The 22,318-nt window shown below is 37.6% G+C and overlaps 1 protein-coding gene across 4 annotated transcripts in view; it reads right to left on the bottom strand.

Moving 5' to 3' along the window:
* papola (poly(A) polymerase alpha) overlaps nt 1–22,318 on the bottom strand; it is a 37,144-nt gene that overhangs the window by 5,317 nt on the left and 9,509 nt on the right. The window contains exons 11-22 of one of the 4 annotated variants that reach the window (XM_052098589.1): nt 12,760–12,880; nt 12,293–12,377; nt 10,273–10,326; nt 10,024–10,143; nt 9,780–9,889; nt 6,863–6,987; nt 5,987–6,120; nt 5,769–5,851; nt 5,055–5,272; nt 3,071–3,133; nt 2,836–2,892; nt 2,688–2,723 (exon numbers count right to left, since the gene is read on the bottom strand). In XM_052098589.1, coding sequence (XP_051954549.1) covers nt 2,688–2,723; nt 2,836–2,892; nt 3,071–3,133; nt 5,055–5,272; nt 5,769–5,851; nt 5,987–6,120; nt 6,863–6,987; nt 9,780–9,889; nt 10,024–10,143; nt 10,273–10,326; nt 12,293–12,377; nt 12,760–12,880 — 1,206 coding nt within the window. The remainder of the gene's footprint in view (nt 1–2,687; nt 2,724–2,835; nt 2,893–3,070; nt 3,134–5,054; nt 5,273–5,768; nt 5,852–5,986; nt 6,121–6,862; nt 6,988–9,779; nt 9,890–10,023; nt 10,144–10,272; nt 10,327–12,292; nt 12,378–12,759; nt 12,881–22,318) is intronic. The other 3 variants (XM_052098590.1, XM_052098591.1, XM_052098592.1) reach the window with 3 other exon arrangements.

Here is a 22,318-nt window from a genome sequence, read left to right as displayed (position 1 = left end):
AATGGATGAATTTCACCAGGTCCGATGAGTCCTGTTTTCTTTTACATCATGTGGACGGCCATGTATGTGTGGGCCATTTACCTAGGGAAGTGATGCTCTGAGCAATGTTCTGCTGGGAAACCCTGGATTCGGCCATTCATGCGGACGTCAATTTGACACGTGCCACCTACCTAAACATTGTTTCAGACCAGGTACACCCCTTAACGGCAATGGTATTCCATGATGGCAGTGATTCAGCAGGATAATTCACCTTGCCACACTGCACATATTGTTCAGGAATGGTTTAAGGAACATGATGAAAAGTTCCAGGCGTTGCCCTGTCCTCCACATTCCCCAGATCTCAATCTGACTGGGCATCTGTTGGATGTGCTGGACTAACAAGTCTGATCCATGGTGGCTCCACCTTACAACTTAATGGACTTAAAGGTCTGCTGCTAATTTCTTGGTTTAAGATATCACAGGACACCTTCAGGGTTCTTGTAGAGTCCATGACTCAGCGGGTCGGCGCTGTTTTGGCAGCATGTGGAGGACCAACAGCATATTAGGCAAGTGGCCATAATGTTTTGGCTTATTAGTGTACATTTTGTTGTAATGAGTTTTATATATTTTTTTATTAATAAAATATGTTAGCAGATTTTGTTATTATACAGTTAAAAAAAGGACCAATTACTGGACAATATTCATGCCTGTAAATTAAAAACTCTGTGTTAACACCTTTTGCAAGGATATATTAAATATATCTCTGATTTGTTACAGTGCATCTGGAAAGTATTCACAGCACTTTTGTTACACATTTTGTTATCCACATTTTGTTATGTTACTGCCTTATTCCAAAATGGATTAAATTCATTATTTTCCTGAAAATTCTACAAACAATACCCCATACTGACAACGTGAAAGTAGTTTGTTTGAAATCTTTGCAAATTTATTAAAAATAAAAAAACGAAACAAAATCACATGTACATAAGTATTCACAGCCTTTGCTCAATACTTTGTTGAATCACCTTTGGTACCAATTACAGCCTCAAGTCTTTTTGAGAACATCTATTTTTGGGCAGTTTCTCCCATTCTTCTTTGCAGGACCTCTCAAGCTCCATCAGGTTGGATGGGGAGCATCGGTGCACAGCCATTTTCAGATCTCTCCAGAGATGTTCAATCGTGTTCAAGTCTGGGCTCTGGCTGGGCCACTCAAGGACATTCACAGAGTTGTCCTGTAGCCACTCCTTTGTTATCTTGGCTGTGTGCTTAGGGTCGTTGTCCTGCTGGAAGATGAACCTTCGCCCCAGTCTGAGGTCCAGAGCACTCTGGAGCAGGTTTTCATGAAGGATGTCTCTGTACATTGCTGCGTTCATCTTTCCCTCGATCCTGACTAGTCTCCCAGTTCCTGCCACTGAAAAACATCCCCACAGCATGATAATACCACCAAAATGCTTCACTGTATGGATGGTATTGGCCAGGTGATGAGCGGTGCCTGGTTTCCTCCAGACATGATGCTTGCCATTCAGGCCAAAGATTTCAATCTTTCTTTCATCAGACCAGATAATTTTGTTTCTCATGGTCTGACACTCAGGTGCCTTTTGGCAAACTCCAGGTGGGCTGTCATGTGCCTTTTACTGAGGAGTGGCTTCCTTCTGGCCACCCTACCATACAGGCCTGATTGGCGAAGTGCTGCAGAGATGGTTGTTCTTCTGAAAGGTTCTCCTCTCTCCACAGAGAAAAGCTGGAGCTCGGTCAGAGTGACCATCGGGTTCTTGGTCACCTCCCTGACTAAGGCCCTTCTCCCCGATCGCTCAGTTTGGCTGGGCGGCCAGCTCTAGGAAGAGTCCTGGTGGTTCCAAACTTCTTCCATTTACGGATGATGGAGGCCACTGTGCTTCAATGCTGCAGATATGTTTCTGTACCCTTCCCCAGATCTGTGCCTCAATACAATCCTGTCTCAGAGGTCTACAAACAATTCCTTGGACTTCATGGCTTGGTTTGTGCTCTGACATGCACTGTTAACTGTGGGACCTTATATAGACAGGTGTGTGCCTTTCCAAATCATGTCCAATCAACTGAATTTATCACAGGTGGACTCCAAACAAGTTGTAGAAACATCTCAAGGATGATCAGTGGAAACAGGATGCACCTGAGCTTAATTTTTAGTGTCATAGCAAAGACTGAATACTTATGTACATGAGATTTTTTTGTTTTTATTTTTAATACATTTGCAAAGATTTCCAACAAACTTCTTTCACGTTGTCATTATGGGGTATTGTTTGTAGAATTTTGAGGAAAATAATAAATTATAACCATTTTGGAATAAGGCTGTAACATAACAAAATGTGGAAAAAGTGAAGAGCTGTGAATACTTTTCGGATGCACTGTATATCTGCTCTGTTGAAATCTGAAACGATCTTATCATTTGGCAACAGACTGGTAAGGGCAATTTTCTCAAAAGTAAAAATCATTGACGGAACGGTTATGAAATCAGAATTGTTAAATTTTTACGATTCCCATCACTAATTATATTAAACATCAAATATGTTCTGCTGCTGCTTCCACTGCTTAGTGCTATATTTAGCTTTCAGTGAAGACAAATTACTATGTCCTAACCAGTAATACTACTATACTATGCAACAGTGTAAAAAACGATAATATTAAAAATATAAAATTATTAAGCAAAAATCAATTAAACATGTCATTACCTGGATAGGAGGCGTCTTCTCTGCTGTGTCCACCTCCTGAATGCGAAAGGAATTGACATTACTAATCAACTCATTTGGCCTTCACACATTCAATGCTTTCATTCATAATAACTAGCATAACTCTTCAGATTTTGCATGATTTGTTTACCGTTAATTCAGTCTCTGTTTTGAGCTCACCGTCTGAAGGAGCTTCTTCATCTGTCTGCTTGAACAGAAGAACAATACAACCATGACAAACAGACAAAACTATCAAGCGATGAACATCATTACCGACAAATTGGCTCTTTAAGTTCAGTTACAAGTTATGGAGAGAATGCCAGGATGGAATGGCAATAAAACTTGGTGCAGGGTACTTTATCAAACTAAAAACAAGTAAACATTACCACTGGAGCCACAGCTACATGGCCATCAGCTTCACCTGAGGACTTTGCTTCAGGGCTTGAATGCTGGAAGAGTAGCACCTCATTAGAATTTCAATACGCTATCAGCATTGTGTCATGTTTATAACCTTGTTCACGTGATATATAAATATATATTCAGTTTTTTGTTGTTGGTCATAGGTATTTTTAAGGAGAGCATTGGACATGATGAGAAATACAATTTTCCAATAAAATGTTTTTTTTTTTTTGTTTTTTTACATATCCAATTAATAAAAAGAAACAATCAATAATTAAATTGATTATAAAAAAGTTATTTACAGCCCTAATAATCCTTTGTAAAAAAAATATTTTTTGCATAGTGACATTTTTATGACAACTCAGAACATCCCATTTCACAAAGAGGAAAGGGGAGTTCTTTTGTAACTCATTATTCTGGATGGTGAATCTATTACTGTAAACAGTAATGTTTTACTTGCATAAAAAAAACTAATTCAGAAACTAGTATTGGGTCCGATACCGCGCTCATAAACTGGTACTCATATTCGTAGAAATGCTCAGAAACCAAAACCCGATTCCATCTGACAAATAAATGTCATTACGTAAACATTCAGCCCACAAATTAAAATCACTTTGTCCTAGTGAGATTATCTAACTGCAAAAGATGTAATTCAAATGTGAGCGCTTGTGAATGTTTAGAGACAGTGTTGTGCTGATGCCGGCTGCTCAAACCTTTTAAGGCACATATAGAGTACATACTTATTTAATTAAATAGCAGCCTTTTGCGGTTTAATAATCACTTTGTCACATAGCGACTGGTTTTTCCAGAGTGGGAAGATGCCGTCAAACGTAAGAGCTTCTTGGTCAAAACAACACAGAAACACTTTAAAATAAAAGCTCTGTAAAAAAGTAAATTTATAGAACAAAGACAGGAATATATCACTACTGTAAAGTTATGTAATATTCACTATAATACTATTACTACAACTAATTATAATAATAATAATAATAATAATAATAAATCAGTTGTAATTGTATTATACTTAAGCAGTATCTAACATCTGTGATGCTCTGTTATGCAGCACTATACTTGACAAAATATAACTCCAATGTTGTATTTTATTGTGGTTCTGTATATAAACATTTAATTTAATAAAACATTATACAATATTATGTTGAAAATTAATAGTTATATTTTCATTTTATTAAAGCTTTAATGAATTCATTTATTTAAACACCATTTTGATGATAAAATTGAATAAACTGTTGATATGGAGTTTAGAAAAAAAAACAACAACAGGTATCGGACTCTGTATCGGCATTCATACAAGTGTCGGTATTCATACTCCAAAAAATTTTATCGGGACATCCCTAATAAAAATGACTTTTTTTTTAGCTGCCCATCCAGCTAGACACAACAATGATTCAACCAATGATGAGTTTGGGGAGGGACTATCTGTTTGTTCAATCAACAGCAGATGAACATTGTTTTTGCAAATCTGTTTGAAAACAATGTTTATTTTTCAATTCCATGCGGTGGTGCTAGTGCTGCAGATATTACACACTTCACCCTTAATTTTTTTGCATTACAGTAATAGAATATATGGGGTGAAATGTGCTTGCCATGAAAATGTCACAATGCCAGCAATCTTAATGGTCCTTAAAATAAGCTTCCTTTGTTGTTATGCAAATAGAATTCATTTATTTTTTATATTTGGGGAGAATAAATAAGAAAGGTCATGCACACTGCTGTTGCCTGCAAAGAATACTTTACATTTATTAATACGTCATCATTTCAAATTAACTTTGTCAAGAATTTACAAAAACTTGTTTGTACACTTCTATTAATAACCAATCAGGACTTAGGGGTCTTTTTTTAGATGGCGAGGGGTCGTTTATAGATTTAGAGTTGAAATGTGATCAGGACATATACTTCTTGTCTTGTGCGATTTACCCATATGAAAGAACAAAAATGAAAGTGTTGTCTTACTTCCTCTACTTTGGCTCTATTGGCCATCTCATTCACGTGGGGTGAGGCAGGTCTCTTCACGGCAGGGCCTGCTGATAAACATGGACTAGACTGAGGGTTCTGTTGTTCACTGTCCACTTTGGGTTTCTTTTCCGTTTCATGCTGAATGGGTGAGGCAGGTCGCTTCAGTGGAGTTGGACCCTTTTGCGCAACGACATTAACAGGCTTGATGCCGTCCTCTGCATTGATGGAAACAAAAATCAAAAGTTCAGAATATTAAAGGGAAAGTTCACCCAAATTGTTTTGACTTTCTTTCATTGAACAAAAGGAAATTCGTTTTTTATATTAATTAGGCATAATATTCACACTGCACAGTCCGACATCAATGACACCACACACCATTGGTCGTAAGCGAATGTGGAAAACCAAGTTAAATATGAGCATGAGCAAATTAGATTTTAGAGCTACAAAAGCAGAGGGTAAAGTATCAGTGAATAAAGACTTACATTTCAGTCAAGACTACTTTTATGGTAATTGTCTTTTTTTGAGCTTGACATTACAAACCATCATTAAATTTCATTGTATCGAAAACAGCAGCATGAATATTCCTTAAAACATTTGGTGTTCCATGAAAGAAAGTCATAAGAGTTTGGAATGACTTGAGGGTTAGTAAATAATGACTCAATTTAAATTATTGGGTCAAAAATAACAATGACTACTTCACAATAGAATTACCGGCAGATGGGAGCATGCTTGCACTTGAAGCATCTGTTTTACCCTGCACATCTGAGGTGTTTGTGGCTGTCCCAGTGGAGCTACTGTCGAGGAAAAAAGAAAAGAAAAAAGGTGTATATATATATTATATATATATATATTATATTTGTAAACAGGTATTCCCAAAACGTTATGGAATAAGGTAAGGGCAAGGTGGTGAGGCTGATTTGACAGTTTACCCCTGAGGACTGGCGGCACGAGCGCTCTTGGCAGTTGAAGGGCCTGTGGGTGAGGGGACTGACATGCTGTTGTCACTGTCAACTGATAGGTCAAGACTGCCGTCATTCATCACACGAAGGCCGTCCGACGAATGCTAGAGGATAACAAGATAAAAACGAAGCAAATAGAGTTAAATGGTCTGCACTTATATAGCACTTTTTTTTTTAACCTTAGAGGTTACCAAAGCGCTTTACACTGTGTCTCATTCACCCATTCACACACAGTTAACAAACATTAGCATCACAAGTAGCTACAAGGAATGTAAATATATGGGTTCAATTTTCAAATCAATCAAGGGCCACTTTTGACTACTTGAAATCTTAAACAAATTTAACTCTTCAAAATAGATTTCATCGATATTACAATGTGTTACATGACCTGGAAAAAATATATCATCACGGTCTTGATCAAACTTTGATACTATGGATTTTTAATGTTGTGTGTGATAGTAATAACATTTTCACTTTCTGGACAAGTAAGTCTTAAACTTGCTAACATATCAAGTTAGCTGGAAGCCAATTCATTTAGAACTAAATGAAACAAATTGATTGTTTCTAAATTAAACAATAATTCTCATTTACTAAATGGTTTGGTAATGACACCTAATAAACCTACTCCCAGATCATGATTAATGACTGATGTTCTAGCAGAGACGTGCTGCTCTTTTAACTAAATTGCACATACAATATTTCAACATATCTCAAATTTAGGAATAGTATTTAAAGACACAATAAAAAGCTGTTATAATCCATCCTATCAACTAGAACTTTTTTTTATCTTTATTATTCCCCCATTTGTATTATTTTATTTTTATTTAGGAATAGATGAATGCTTGCCTTTCTCTTGCCCCTGTGAATGGCCACTTCGGGCAGTAGTTGATGCAGTTGTTTCCTCTTCACATGCATGGCTGTGATTTTCATGTCTTGCTCAAACATCTTACTAGTGATTGCCTGTCGGTAAACTAAATCAATGCAAATATTAATGTTCATTAGTGATCAGAACATCTCAAGTCAAACAAAACATACATTTAGAGAACAAAAATAGATCAACATGAAAAAGCTGTTTGTGTTTATCCCTCTCTCTAATATTAGCTAACAAAGATTAAATAAGCACCTGTTCCATTTCAAGATTTAACAACCCATGGAGGGTCTGAAAATGATGATACACATTAATACAAAATAAATTTTAGATATGCAAGATTTAGCTAAATTGCCTAATTTACATCAGTAGTCCCTAGGCAGGTTGATGTTGAAGAATAGATCCTATGCTGGGTGATATGGCTTCAAAAATATAATATTCTGAGATTTTTCAGCCAATTGACAACATCTGAATACACTCACCAGCCACTTTATTAGGTACACCTATACATCTACTTATTCATGCTATTTTCTAATCAGCAAATCGTGTGGCAGCAGTGTAATGTATAAAATCATGAGAGCCACGTCCCTCATTTTGTGCCCCCCTTCTCTCCTCACACACACACACAATGTATTATAGGCTTATTTGTTACAATATCTAATCATGTTACTGTTAGTTTTAGTTGGAAGTCAAGAGTTTATCGACTGCATTGTATTGATTATTAATTTATATTACTGCATCAATAAATGTTTTTATACTTTAAAGAGAAGTGTTTTGGTATTGTTCTGCATGAAACTGTGTCAAGGGCTGGCGGGGGATGCCAATGCTCGGATTCAAGCCTTCATTGTTTTCCTTCCTAAGAGAACAATCCTATACTGAGAATGCTGTACTGTCTGGTTATTAGTTCCTGATTCCAGGGTGGTGCCCCAGCGATATTAATCCTTATTAATATTCTATTGATTTTGAAAACTGATAGTTATCTTTGATGATTGTTGATTTGAAGGATTAATAAGCTAAATGTTGATTCCAATCAATGTTCTATTGATTTTAATAATTATCTTTGATAACTATTGCTAATAACCAAACCCACTCCTGAACAAAACATCATGGTTGCACAATTGAGATTTTTTTTTTATATTTTAGCACCCCCTTGTGTACAAAATTAAATACATTTGGCATGTGTCCTCAGAATGTCCTGTTTTCCACATGAACCAAGTTTTGTTAAATTGCGCACAGGCCAATTAGTCATTAGGGGCCAGGCCCAAAAATGAAGCCGTTTATATCTTTAGAATGATTTAAGGAATACAAATGATTGTTGTTGGCAAGGGTTGTAGATGATATACATTCAAATATTTCTCAGATTAGTAGGCATTAGCTTCTATGAAGTCCAAAAAACTGTATTTGTGGACATGGTTTATTGAGGGGGAAAACAAATCCCAGTTACCATATTACCTATTAATTTCAGTTGGGCAAATAAATAAATATCCAGCTATTTAAGGTCAATGACACTTGAAATAATGTGTAATTTACAAAGTTTACAAAAAAGAATTTTGCTGTTTTGATAAAAGTTGAAAATCCACATTTACACAATATCTGATTTATTATTTTTATTTTACCTGTACTAAAGGGGGCCCCATACAGGTCCATGACACTTTTTTTATAGTTAGTTTTATCATTAATACTTAAACCTGAATTATGTCATTTCTGCAACACTAGCACCACAAGAAGGAATTACAAAAAAAAAACATTTAAAACAGTTTTCCCGAATACGGCCATCGTCTGCTGTTTTTCAAACTGTCAGATAGTCCCACCTCCAACTCACGGCATTGGTTGAGTAATGTTGTTGGAGCTGGTCTCTCTCTAAACAAACACAGGAATTTTACACTAATGAGCCAAAACATAAACCACAAACGACGGTTGTTGGGTGTCAAAGGCTCAAAGAGCAACAAAGGCTATCTGGCACAAGTGACAGATAATTTTAATGATAGTTACAGGAGGAATGTGTTATAACACACACTGCATGCACCCAGATGCGTATGGGGCTGCATAGCCACAGACCAGTACGAGTGGCCATGATGACCCCTGTCCACTGTCAAAAGCGCCTACAATAGGCACGCAAGCATCGGAATTGGACCTTGGAGCATTGAAAGAAGGTCGCCTGCTCCGATGAAACCCGTTTTCTTTAACATCACGTGGATGTTAAACATTTACCTGGGAAAGTGTTGGCACCAGGATGCAATGTGGGAAAACGACAAGCCGGTGGAGGGAGAGTGATACTCTGGGCAATGTTCTGCTGGAAAACCCTGGGTCCAGCCATTCATGTGGATGTCAATTTACACATGCCACCTACCTAAACATTGTTGCAGACCAGATACACCCCATCAATGCTAATTCCCTAATGAAAACCCTGCCACACTGCACACATTGTTTTCGGAACATGATGAAGAGTTAAAGGTGTTGCCCATCCTTCAAATTCACCAGATTTAATCTGAATGAGTGGGATGTGCTGAACCAACAAGTCCGATCTGTGGCGGCTCCACCTCGCAACATACAAGACTTGAAGTATCTGCTATGAATGTCTTGGTCCCAGATACCACAGGACACCTTCAGGGGTCTTGCAGAGTCCATGCCTCGGTGGGTCGGCTCTGTTTTGGTGGCACGTGGAGGACCAACAGCATATATTAGGGTAAGTGGTCATAATGTTTTGGCTCATCAGTCTATAGTGCCACAGAGACAAAGCTGTTTGTTTTAGAGAAAATAAACCACTGAATGACTTGCTTGTAGTTGTCTCTGCATATTGATCTGGGATTAAAGTATTTTAAACAGACACCACCAAATACAGAAAGCATGTTTTGTGTGTTCTCTTTAAGACCGCTGAGACACAGGAGGTCTTACCCGTGTCTGTGAAGGACTGGATGTCAAACGTCAGGTCCACGTTAAGATTCTCTGATCCCTCCATTTTTTTGAAGACAATACCTATCACCCACATTGTGCTGAACTCCTCCCTGTTCACAAATAAAGGACACAGAATAAAGTTTAAAATCCCTTTCTTCCTCAGGTCAGTTCTAAGTCTTGCTACAAGTGTCAACAAAAAGGACAATCATTTGTGAAAGTCAAAAGTGTCTAGACTTCAACTCACTTGTCATTGCCCTCTTTTGGTCCAGGGAATGACTGCGGATTCACATGTGCGAGCGTAATAAACTCATTCTTCTCCAGGTTTCCCACCAGGATTCGGATCTTTGACTCCACAAGGCCCACCCTATCAGGCAAACGGCACATTTAGAAGTAATCTAAAAGATGTTCTAACTAATGCAGGGGGGCACGAGCACAACATTGGTCCGATAAGCATGTGAGACAGTGCTGAAGATATACAATAAGCTGTACTCACCACTCTAAGTGCTGCTTCTCTGTCTGTGCACTTGCTAGCAACACTATATAATGCCTTGGGACATAAAAGACAGAACAATGCCATTACATCCTTTAATCTAGAGCTGTTCATTCAAACCCGGCAAAACCTACAGGGCAGTCCCGCTCCAATGTCACTGACACCGTACCGTTACACCTCTCTGCAAAGCCAAATACATCTCCCATTTCTAAAATCAATCACGACAGCAGGAATCACTCATATTCTCTCCAGCCGTGTCAGCTGGAACAGTTACTTTAACTTCATTTCACACACTTGAAATGACATTTCTGTCATAATTTACTCACCCTCAAGTTGTTCCAAACCTATGACTGACTTTCTTCCATAGAACACAAATGACTGTCTCGGTCACCATTCCATTTCAAAGTATGAAGAATAAGAAAAAAGATGTCAACACTTCAAAATGTGTACATGTCACACAGATTTGAAACATGAGGTTGAGTAAATGATGACAGAATTCTAATTTTTGGATGAGCTCTCCCTTTAAAAAAACCTTTAAATACTCAACAGCTGATTCATAGTTCTCCTCAGATTAGACAGGAAGGAAAAAACTAAAGTCAATCTTATGCTGATCAATTGTCAATCATTTTGGCCAAATAAATATATAATAGAAATAAATCACTAATAAATAAATTCACTTATTTATATAAAAGTCTGAAAAGCATTATAAAATTAAAAAGATTGAACATGAAGTAGCATCATAATCCAGAGGATTGTACAGTATGTCTTTTGTTCAACCAAAGTGACTTAATAGGAGTTACTCGCATTTGAACAGAAAGTGTAGAAAGTCAAGTACAATAAGTACTATTGGCAGACCCCAAAGAAAGATGTTCAGCATTTTGTCTGCAAATTAAATGCAATAAAGCGGATGCTGTAACCAGTAAACATTTTATCCTTAGTGGGTAGTTTTTTTGCTTTCTTTACTGAGACTTACACAGATGACATTTTTCCCACTCTGATTTGTTATGATCAGAGGTTTGATATGAGGTTTGTTTGGACAGAACTAAATAAAGAATTTGAATTATATTTAATCCATTCATTCCAATGCTGTATAATTGTTAATTGAATTTAACTAAAAATAATGGCAATTATGAATTGAGCACTGCAACAAAACAAAAAACGTTGCTGCATCCTCTCGTTTAGTTGGGTGGGATTTTTAAAAATATATATTTTTTTATATATTTATTTTTAAAAGTATTTTTTATTGATAGCAGCAAAAACAAAAAAAATAATTATAAATAAATCATAAAATCAGTTTTCAAGCACGCTGGATATTAAATTAAAATAACAGCCACAAAAAAAAGACATTAAATAAGACATATATTTAGGTTGCTTGGAAAACATCAAAGCAATATATATGTTCTTTCGAATCTCCACTATGCAATTACAAGAGTATGTCTGTAGTCTAAATGTTGTGACACAACAAAAGTCTTCACATCAAACCAAATTTAAAATTAACAAAAACACAGAGACTAGATACTAAAATGATGGAAATTGAAAATAATACACTATAAAAACACAGACTAACAAGAAATACATTGTACGAATTGTGAACTAAAACATTTTATTTTTGAATTGTGTACAAATGATTAAATATGGCACAAGAAAACCAGTAAAAACTTTTTAATAGATAGCATCTTAAACTAAAATACCTAACTTTTTTTATTATAAATGTAACCATTTCAAAAATGTGTTATATACATTTCAGGCTTGCTCTATAAGTTGCTTAGAAGGACTAAAACACATTTTAATTGACAAAAAGTGTCATAAAAGCCATTATTTTGTACTCCATAAGAATAAACTGTGGAAGATAGTTTGCATAATTCTGTTTTTATTTCAAATTGATGACACTGTATACATAAGTCTTAAAATTCTCATGCATTTGCTATGAAAGTGTGTGGGTGCATTTTGGAGAAATAAATCTTTATTGAAATTATTAAATCTCACCATGAGTGTCCAACAGGATATGCAGCTTAATACATACTTGTATTTCTGAAAGAAGTTTGGTGCTTCAAATAGTTTGGACCAATCTGCTTTATTCTGCAATATTTCATCCGTGATGGCGAGACCTGCGACGAGTTAAACAATTTAACATGTGAGTCAAACAAAGACACAATCCTGGGCGTAACGGCCTTGCACCGTGTCTTTTCCGCTTAAAGGAATAGTTCACCGAAAATGAAAGCTGTCATCATTTACTCACCGTCATGTTGTTTCAAACTCATGAATTTCTTAAGAGGAAATTTCTGTCTGTTCCTTACATGAAGCTATCGAATTAATTCAGAAGCCTTGGAACTTAGCATAAGTCATGTTGTCTACCGTTATGGTGCTTTTTTGTCCTTTGTTTTCCATGGAAGAAAGTTGTACGGGTTTGAAATGACATGAGGGTGAGTAAATGACAGGTTTTTCATTCATGGGATTATGTTCCTGTGGATCTTCAGAAATTAGACTAACCACGCTTGAACTCTTCCACCATGATGGCCCGAGTGGAAGCAGAGACATTGTAGGTGGAGTTTTGCTGAGGGTACGCTGGTGTTATGATTGGCATGAGGTGGTACCGGTCACTGGGTGTCACCTAGAATAAAATGGCAAATCACTCTTTTGAGATATCACAGAAAGATCTCTGTGCTTATATTTTGAAGCAGCTGAAGACATGCTAGATTGTAGCTCTGTGCATTGAGTATGCACAAAAAGTGTGATTATGACTTGCATCTGTTTATAGAAAAAAACAATAAAAAAAATATTCCATAGTATGCAAAATTATCAATATTCTTAAAAAGAAGTTAATAAACACCTTTAAATAAGACATCACCACTCAAATCAATATTTTCAAACTGAAGAGTGAAGGTTGAGGCAAAATAAATGCATCTCTGGGGGTATATTTACATTGCTATCCGATTGAATAATCACATTCCATTTACAATTGGCCATATCAATGCATCTGACTGTGTGTTTGTGCATGCAGTTTTTTTTCCTCCTTGGGGCTTGTCGTAGGTAAGATATCTCATATGCGAATCAGCTGCACTCGTTGTCAGTATTTAGTTTCAGTTTCGTCTGCAATCTGCATCACTCCACTGATCTCTCCAACATGTAGAAGCTGTTATGTTATGTATGATGTAGCGATGTTTGGGTGGAGTAAAGTTTACATACAGTGAGGGAAAAAAGTATTTGATCCCATGCTGATTTTGTACGTTTGCCCACTGACAAAGAAATGATCAGTCTATAATTTTAATAGTAGGTTAATTTGAACAGTGAAAAACAGAACAACAACAAAAAAATCCAGAAAAACGCATGTCAAATTTTTTTTTAATTTAATTGCATTTCAATGAGGGAAATAAGTATTCAACCCCCTCTCAATCAGAGATTTCTGGCACCCAGGTATATTTTATAGAGGTAACAAGCTGAGATTAGGAGCACACTCTTAAAGGGAGTGCTCCTAATCTCAGTTTGTTACCTGTATAAAAAAGTCACCTGTTCACAGAAGCAATCAATCAATCAGATTCCAAACTCTCCACCATGGCCAAGACCAAAGAGCTGTCCAAGGATGTCAGGGACAAGATTGTAGATCTACACAAGGCTGGAATGGGCTACAAGACCATCGCCAAGCAGCTTGGTGAGAAGGTGACAACAGTTGGTGCGATTATTGGAAGAAACACAAAAGAACTGTCAATCTCCCTCAGTCTGGGGCTCCATGCAAGATCTCACCACGTGGAGTTGCAATGATCATGAGAATGGTGAGGAATCAGCGCAGAACTACAAGGGAGGATCATGTCAATGATCTCAAAGCAGCTGGGACCATAGTCACCAAGAAAACAATTGGTAACACACTACGCCATGAAGGACTGAAATCCTACCCCTGCTCAAGTAAGCACATGTACAGGCCCGTCTGAAGTTTGCCAATGAACATCTGAATGATTCAGAGGAGAACTGGGTGAATGTGTTGTGGTCAGATGAGACCAAAATCGAGCTCTTTGGCATCAACTCAACTCGCCATGTTTGGAGGAGGAGGAATGCTGCCTATGAACCCAAGAACACCATCCCCACCTTCAAACATGGTCGTGGAAACCTTATGCTTTGTGGGTGTTTTTCTGCTAAGGGGACAGGACAACTTCACCGCATCAAAGGGATGATGGACGGGGCCATGTACCGTCAAATCTTGGGTGAGAACCTCAGCCAGGGCATTGAAAATGGGTATTCCAGCATGACAATGACCCAAAACACACGCCCAAGGTGTGGCTCAAGAAGAAGCACATTAAGGTCCTGGAGTGGCCTAGCCAGTCTCCAGACCTTAATCCCATAGAAAATCTGTGGAGGGAGTTGAAGGTTCGAGTTGCAAAACATCAGCCTCGAAACCTTAATGACTTGGAGAAGATCTGCAAAGAGGAGTGGGACAAAATCCCTCCTGAGATGTGTGTAAACCTGGTGGCCAACTACAAGAAACGTCTGACCTCTGTGATTGCCAACAAGGGTTTTGCCAGTACTAAGTCATGTTTTGCAGAGGGGTCGAATACTTATTTCCCTCATTAAAATGCAATTCAATTTATAACATTTTTGACATGCGTTTTCTGAATTTGTTTTGTTGTTATTCTGTCTCTCACTGTTCAAATTAACCTACCATTAAAATTATAGACTGATAATTTGTTTGTCAGTGGGCAAACATACAATATCAGCAGGGGATCAAATACTTTTTTCCATCACTGTATGTGGCACGAACAGCCAGTTTCGAATGAAATGCCTAGTCTGATGCTGAGGGTTTACCATCTTCTCCTGCAGGTCCTCAGCAACCAGACAGTAAAATCAATCAGTCTGATGCTTAATGTTTGCACTCCTGCTTCTCAACAGTCAGTCAGTGTTGCATATTCAGTTCGCTTAAAATAACTTGTTAGAACTAAATTGCAGGACTTTAAGATGCAGGAATTGAAAATAAATCTGAATTTGAATTAAGGGAATTGAAAATAAATCTGAATTTGAATTAAGGAAGTTAAACTTTGAAAAGGAGGTACAGCTTCTTTAGGTGGAGGTGGAGGCCTTGAAGGATATCGTAATATAAGTGCTTCACTGCCTGGCACAGAACCCTCCACTTAATTTGATGTTAGCAAGCATTTTTGTTTATTTCCACCCTTTAAGGATACTGAAGTAGACACATACTTCAGTGCATTTGAGTGAATTGCTACCTCTTTGCATTTGCCTTCTTAAGTCTGGACATTATTGCTGCAGTGTAAAGTTACAGGTAATGCTCAGGAAGTATTTTCTGCAATCAATCTTGAAGAACACTTGGATTATAACACTGTGAAATCTGCTGTTTTGCATGCATGTCATTTGGTGCCAGAAGTTTACAGGGAAAAGTTTAGGAATCAAGAAAGGTCAGTTAACCAAACTTTTGTGGAGTTTGCGAGAGAGAAAAACATGATCTTTGAAAAGTGGTGTACTGCTACTAAGGTGACAAAATTCCAAGAGCTGAAAGAGTTAATCTAATTGTACAATTTTAAAATCAGCCTGCCCAAACAAAATGTTGTGTACTTAAATGAGCAGTAATGGCAACTGTTTCACAAACTGTAGTCTCTGCAGATTCATTTTTTCTCACACATAGGAATTTGTTCCTTCTCCTGCACGCATTGGGGAAGTCAGGTTACCTCAGTTCTGAAAAAATATTGGGAATGTCACTGGCTGCCTCAAAGCTTACCCATTATATTTCTAGTGAGAAAATAAGATCAGGTGAAAAGCAAGAGTGCTTTTAATGCCACAAGACTGGACATTTGAATGCAAACTGCCAAACTCTGAAAAAAAGCCAACACCAAAAGTGTGTGATTGATTTAAGCTGACAGTGTACTTAAGGACACCGAGTGTCCCACCAGTTCAAAGGTAAATTATGAAATGGAAAAATTTCCATCAATGTTTCCTGCCTATGTGGTAACCCAAGCTCAGAGTTGTAAGATGAATGATGATGTACTAGACCTCTCAGACTGTTCTTGATCAGGCCTCAAATGTTGATACTAGTCAGTCCTTAGCTATCAAGAGAGAAAGAAAATGTGGAATCATCAACCTAAAAGTTGGTTTTATGGAAATAATTCTCTCTCCCATTGTCCAAAGAGAAACTGGTTGTTCCACAAAGGTCAGATCCCTCTCTAGTGCCTTTGTTTACTGGTGTGGACAGATATGGATTCAATGATTGTATGCTACTATATCAATGACAATGTGTTGGTGTCAGTGGACACCTCCAAGCTTTGAAATTGCAGAATCCAGTGAAGCTCATCAGATAGTTGTACCTCAGGTCTATACAGAATATGTTCTGGTTTTGGCTCTTGACCCTTGACCATAGTTTCTCTGGTCATATGGGGGTCACTAAAACTAACAATTGATTTCTTAGATATTCTTCTTGCCGGGAATGAAGTCGGATGTTCGTTAACATTGTAAAATGTGTCATGTGTGTCAAGTGGTAGGTAAACCAAATCAAACAATTCCTCCTGCTCCTTTGCATCCCATAGCAGACATGGGTTAGCCATTTGAGAAAATAATTATTCACGGTGTTGGTCCCTTATCTATAACAGAAGCAGGCCACCAATATCTTCTCACTTTAGGGTGTGCTGCAACTAGTTATCCAGAAGCCATATCTCTACGGGAAATGAAAGCTAATGTGATTGTGAAGGCTTTGATTAAGTTATTTTCAATTCAGTCAGACCAGGGAACAAATTTCACTTCCAAACTATTTTCTCAAGTGTTGAAACAACTTGCCATCTGCCACCAAGTCTCTAGCGCATACCATCCAAAGTCCCAAGGGGCCTTGGAAAGGTTTCATTAAACTCTGAAATCAATGCTGAGAACTTACATCTTAGAAACTAGTAATGATTGGGATGAGGGTATACCACTTGTCATGTTTGCTGTACGGGAAACCATCCAAGAGTTTTTAGAGATCAATCCAGCTGAATTGGTGTTTGGGCATACAGTACATGGTCCACTTAAAATGCTGAATGAGAAATGGTTAGCTCAGAGTTCATCCTCTACTTTTAATTTGTTGGACAATTAATTCTCTGTGAATGCCATCATGCATGTGCTGAGGCAAAAACTTAATTGCAATCTGTTCAGTCTAAAATTAAGGCTCTCTATGACCAGAAATGTGTGCAACGTATTTTCAAACCTGGGGAAGTTCTGGTGTTGTTACCTGTCCCTGGTTCTGCTTTGCAGGCTTGTTTTTCTGGCCTTTATATTGTGGACAGATTACCTCATTTTTACCCCAGATTGCAAGAGTAAGAAGCATTTGTATCATGTGAACATTATAAAGCCCTATTTGTTCATGGAGAGAGGGCCTCAGAGTCTGCTGAAGCTATAAAAGAGGCCTTAGCAATATAAGTGTCTTCTCACTGTCCACCTAAGGGCTCACCTCCTCATTCCCATTCTGGTGGATGATGGCTTAGAATGCCATCATGACCACATTGTATCTGCTAGACTGCCAAACTCAGAAATACTAAAGAATTTTCACACATTTCTGAATCACATAAACAAGATGTAGTTGAGATGATTAATGGCCATACTGCATTATTTTCAGATGTTCCATCACAAAACAAAGCTCATGACATTATTATCAGAGATTGACCTCCCATTAAACATCATCCCTTCAGAATAAATAAAGCTAAACAGGCATTAATGCAGATAGAAGTAGACTATATTTTGCAAAATCAATTAACAGTCCCTACTAGTAGTCCATGGAGTCCCCCTTGTCATCTTGTCCCAAAATCAGATGGTACCTCTAGACTATGCATAGACTATAGAAAGGTCAATGCAGTTACTCCACCAGACTGATTTCCTTTTCCTTGAATGGAGGACTGTGTTGAAAAAGTGGGCTAGGCCATGTATGTTACTAAGCTGGATCTCTTAAAGGGTTATTGGCAAGTTCCTTTAAGTCCAGAGGCATCTGAGATCTCTGCATTTGTCACTCCAGACAACTTTCTATGATGCTAAAAATAAATGCTATTTCTGAATTTTCAACCTAAAACTAGGCAGGAACTCTGATCTCTGAGTTTTTGTCGCTGAATGGTTGTCAGCAATAATGTAACAGTCTGAAAGCTTTATTAAGATGCTCTCCTGTGTTGGCTGCCGCAACTTCAGTTTACTCTTTAAACTAGAGGTTGACGCAAGTAGTGTTGGTGCAGGGGCAGTTCTTATGAAAGATGTGTCTGACATAGAACATCCAGTGTTTTATTTTAATAGTTCAATTGAACCATTCCACTATTAAGAAGGAAAGCTTGGCCTTACTGTTAGCATTACAGCATTTCGATGTTTACCTTGGATCATCATTAGAGCCTGTGCTGGTCTACATAGATAACCCCTTAGTGTTTCATCAAAGTAAATTTGCAACGATTTTGACTTATTCATACAGAATTTTAGGATTAAAAATCTGTGGATTCATCCTTCCTCTCGTAACAAACATGATGTTTGTTTTTAAGAGTGAGGGTGTTTCACTCTTTGAGTTCTGCCTTTCCTCTGAACCCTGGGTTCTGACTGAGCTGCAAGTGGATCTGCCACTCCCTCTGGAGATCTGTTGCTGTTATTCACTAATTGCAACAAGCAGGTGGCGCTAGATACATTTTACAAGATGTTTAAAAGAGATTGCTTCCCTATCTCTCTCTTCAGACCTGCCAAGAAATCAGAACCCTTGTTGTGAAACATCCTGTTATGTTTGTAGTACCCTTTGACAAAGAAAACGTTAAGTTCAAGTTACTTAAAAGGTAATGTTAAGTTTACTCAACAGTGCCTTAATGCTGTGCCAAAGCCATTGAGTTTATCTTTTCCTTTGGGTGAGTATAAAATAGGTTAGGCAGAGAGTCCCAGAAGACATTGTTTTGGCTCTGCCTCTTTTTCTTTTCGGTCTTTTTTTAAGACAGATATTCTCATAGCATGAAATAGACCAATCTTATTTTTAAATAAACATACTCTTGCTGTAAATTGCATTATTAAACTAATCTCATTCCTTTATGTTTTATGTCACGTTGTTCCTCCCAGATGCAGTTGTAATTTAATCGAAGAACAACTGCAACATTTCAAGCAGAATTATCCCTTATTTTAGTGGAGTACCTGAGTTTTTATGTGTGCTTATCATCTGTGTCTCTGCATGTTTATCTCAGACACTCTGAAGAAGACCCATGAAATTCTCATACTTACAGTACAGGTGAAATTCGAAAAATTTGAATATCATGCAAAAGTTCATTAATTTCAGTAATTCAACTTAAAAGGTGAAACTAATATATTATATAGACTCATTACAAGCAAAGTAAGATATTTCAAGCCTTTATTTGATATAATTTTGATGATTATGGCTTACAGCTTATGAAAACCCCAAATTAGAATAACTCAGAAAATTAGAATATTACATGAAATCAAAAAAAAAAAAGGATTTTAAATACAGAAATGTCAGCCCTCTGAAAAGTATAATCATGCATATGTACTCAGTACTTGGTTTGGGCCCCTTTTGCATTAATTACTGCCTCAATGCGGCGTGGCATGGATGCTATCAGCTTGTGGCACTGCTGAGGTGTTATGGAAGACCAAGATGCTTCAATAGCGGACTTCAGCTCTTCTGCATTGTTTGGTCTCATGTCTCTCATCTTTCTCTTGGCAATGCCCCATAGATTCTCTATGGGGTTCAGGTCAGGCGAGTTTGCTGGCCAATCAAGCACAGTAATACCATGGTCATTGAACCAGGTTTTGGTACTTTTGGCAGTGTGGGCAGGTGCCAAGTCCTGCTGGAAAATGTAGTCAGCATCTCCATAAAGCTTGTCTGCTGAAGGAAGCATGAAGTGCTCTAAAATGTCCCGGTAGACGGCTGCGTTGACTCTGGACTTAATAAAGCACAGTGGACCAACACCAGCCGATGACATGGCTCCCCAAACCAACACAGACTGTAGAAACTTCACACTGGACTTCAAGCATCTTGGATTGTGTGCCTCTCCATTCTTCCTCCAGACTCTGGGACCTTGGTTTTCAAATGAGATGCAAAATTTGCTCTCATCAGAAAAGAGGACTTTGGACCACTGAGCAACAGACCAGTTCTTTTTTCTTTAGCCCAGGTAAGACACTTCTGACGTTGTTTGTTGTTCAGGAGCGGCTTGACAAGAGGAATACGACATTTGAAGCCTCAGTCCACTCCTTGTGAAGCTCCCCCACACATTTGAATGGCCTTTTCCTGACAATCCTCTCCAGGCTACGGTCATCCCTGCTGCTTGTGCACCTTTTTCTTCCACACTTTTCCCTTCCACTTAACTTTCTATTAATGTGCTTTGATACAGCACTTTGAGAACATCCAACTTCTTTTGCAATTACCTTTTGAGGCTTTCCCTCCTTGTGGAGGGTGTCAATGATGGTTTTCTGCACAACTGTCAGGTCAGCAGTCTTCCCCATGATTGTGAATTCAACTGAACCAGACTGAGAGACCATTTAAAGGCTCAGGAACCCTTTGTGGGTGTTTTGGATTAATTAGCTGATTAGAGTGTGACATTTTGAGCCTACAATACTGAACCTTTTCACAATATTCTAATTTTCTGAGATTCTGAATTTGGGGTTTTCATAAGCTGTAAGCCATAATCATCAAAATTATATCAAATAAAGGCTTGAAATATCTTACTTTGCTTGTAATGAGTCTATATAATATATTAGTTTCACCTTTTAAGTTGAATTACTGAAATTAATGAACTTTTGCACGATATTCTAATTTTTCGAGTTTCACCTGTATGTGAGTATCTGCTTTTTTTTTATTTTCCAATCGGATAGTTCATTCCTTTTAAAGTCGCTTATTTTAAAGCAGCAGTTGATTGACAGGTGAGGGGTGGTGCTTCACTGCTGTCTGGGACACATTAAGGATGGGTTTGCGTTTACGCCTCAAATGTGATCACATGCGTTTTTTGACAACCTTCTTAAATGTTTTTTGTGATCCGATCACAAACCGTTTTAGACCCCATTTAGACCTTTATTTAGTGCTGACTACATGTGATCAGAACACCCGACACACATCTTAAAGGGATAGTTCACCCAAAAATGAAAATTATATCATGATTTAACATACACATCCCAGATGTGTATGACATTCTTCTGCAGAACATGAGACAAAATTATTTTTAGAAGAATATCTCAGCTCTGTAGGTCCATACAATATGCCAGTGAATTGGTGCCAACATTTTTAAGCTCCAAAATACACATAAAGGGAGTACAAAAGTAATCAATTTGACTCAAGTGCTTAAATCCATGTGTTCAGACACAATATGATAGGTGTGGGTAAGAAAAAGATCAATATTTAAATAATTTTTGGTTGAAAATTCTCTTCCATGCCCAGTAGGTTGTGATATGCATGAAGACTGTGAATCACCAAAAACAGAAGTGAAGGAAAAAGGACATAAATATGTATCTGTTTCTCACTCACACCTATCATATCGCTTCAGAAGATATGGATTTAAACACCAGTGTGTTCTGGTGTTCTTTTATGTTGACCTAATGTGGATTTTGGATCTTCAAAGTTTTAACATTCACATTCACTTGCATTGTATGGCCTACAGAGTTGAGATATTGTTTTAAAAATCTTTGAGAGCCACAGAAGAAAGAAGGTCATACATATCTGGGATGGCTTAAGGGTGAGTAAATGATGAGAGAATTTTCATTTTGGGGTGAACTAATCTTTTAATGCCAGGTGTTAACGGGGGCTCCTTGATAGCTCTTCATGATAGGTCTTCGGATAGCAATCAGATTAGAAAAAATGTATGAAGTGAGTATAATTGCCCATGTGATTTAAGGCAGGTCTACACTGTGAATTTTTGTTTGGCCATTAAGTTTCATAAAGACTTAAGTTTGGATGTATAAATCGTTTCTGCAAATCAGTTCTTTTGAACTGTCCGTGCACAAGAACACTTCTTGAAAAGTTAGAACACTAACTTTTGCATCATCTCTCACAAATGTATATACTTTACAGGAGTTCCTGGATTCCATTTTACATGTATTAAAATGTTTTTAGTAAAAAAATATGTTAGGTTTA

Source organism: Xyrauchen texanus, chromosome 30 (assembly GCF_025860055.1).
Source record: "Xyrauchen texanus isolate HMW12.3.18 chromosome 30, RBS_HiC_50CHRs, whole genome shotgun sequence".
In the NCBI taxonomy this organism is placed as follows: Eukaryota; Metazoa; Chordata; class Actinopteri; order Cypriniformes; family Catostomidae; genus Xyrauchen; species Xyrauchen texanus.
This window is presented reverse-complemented; position numbering and strand designations above follow the sequence as displayed.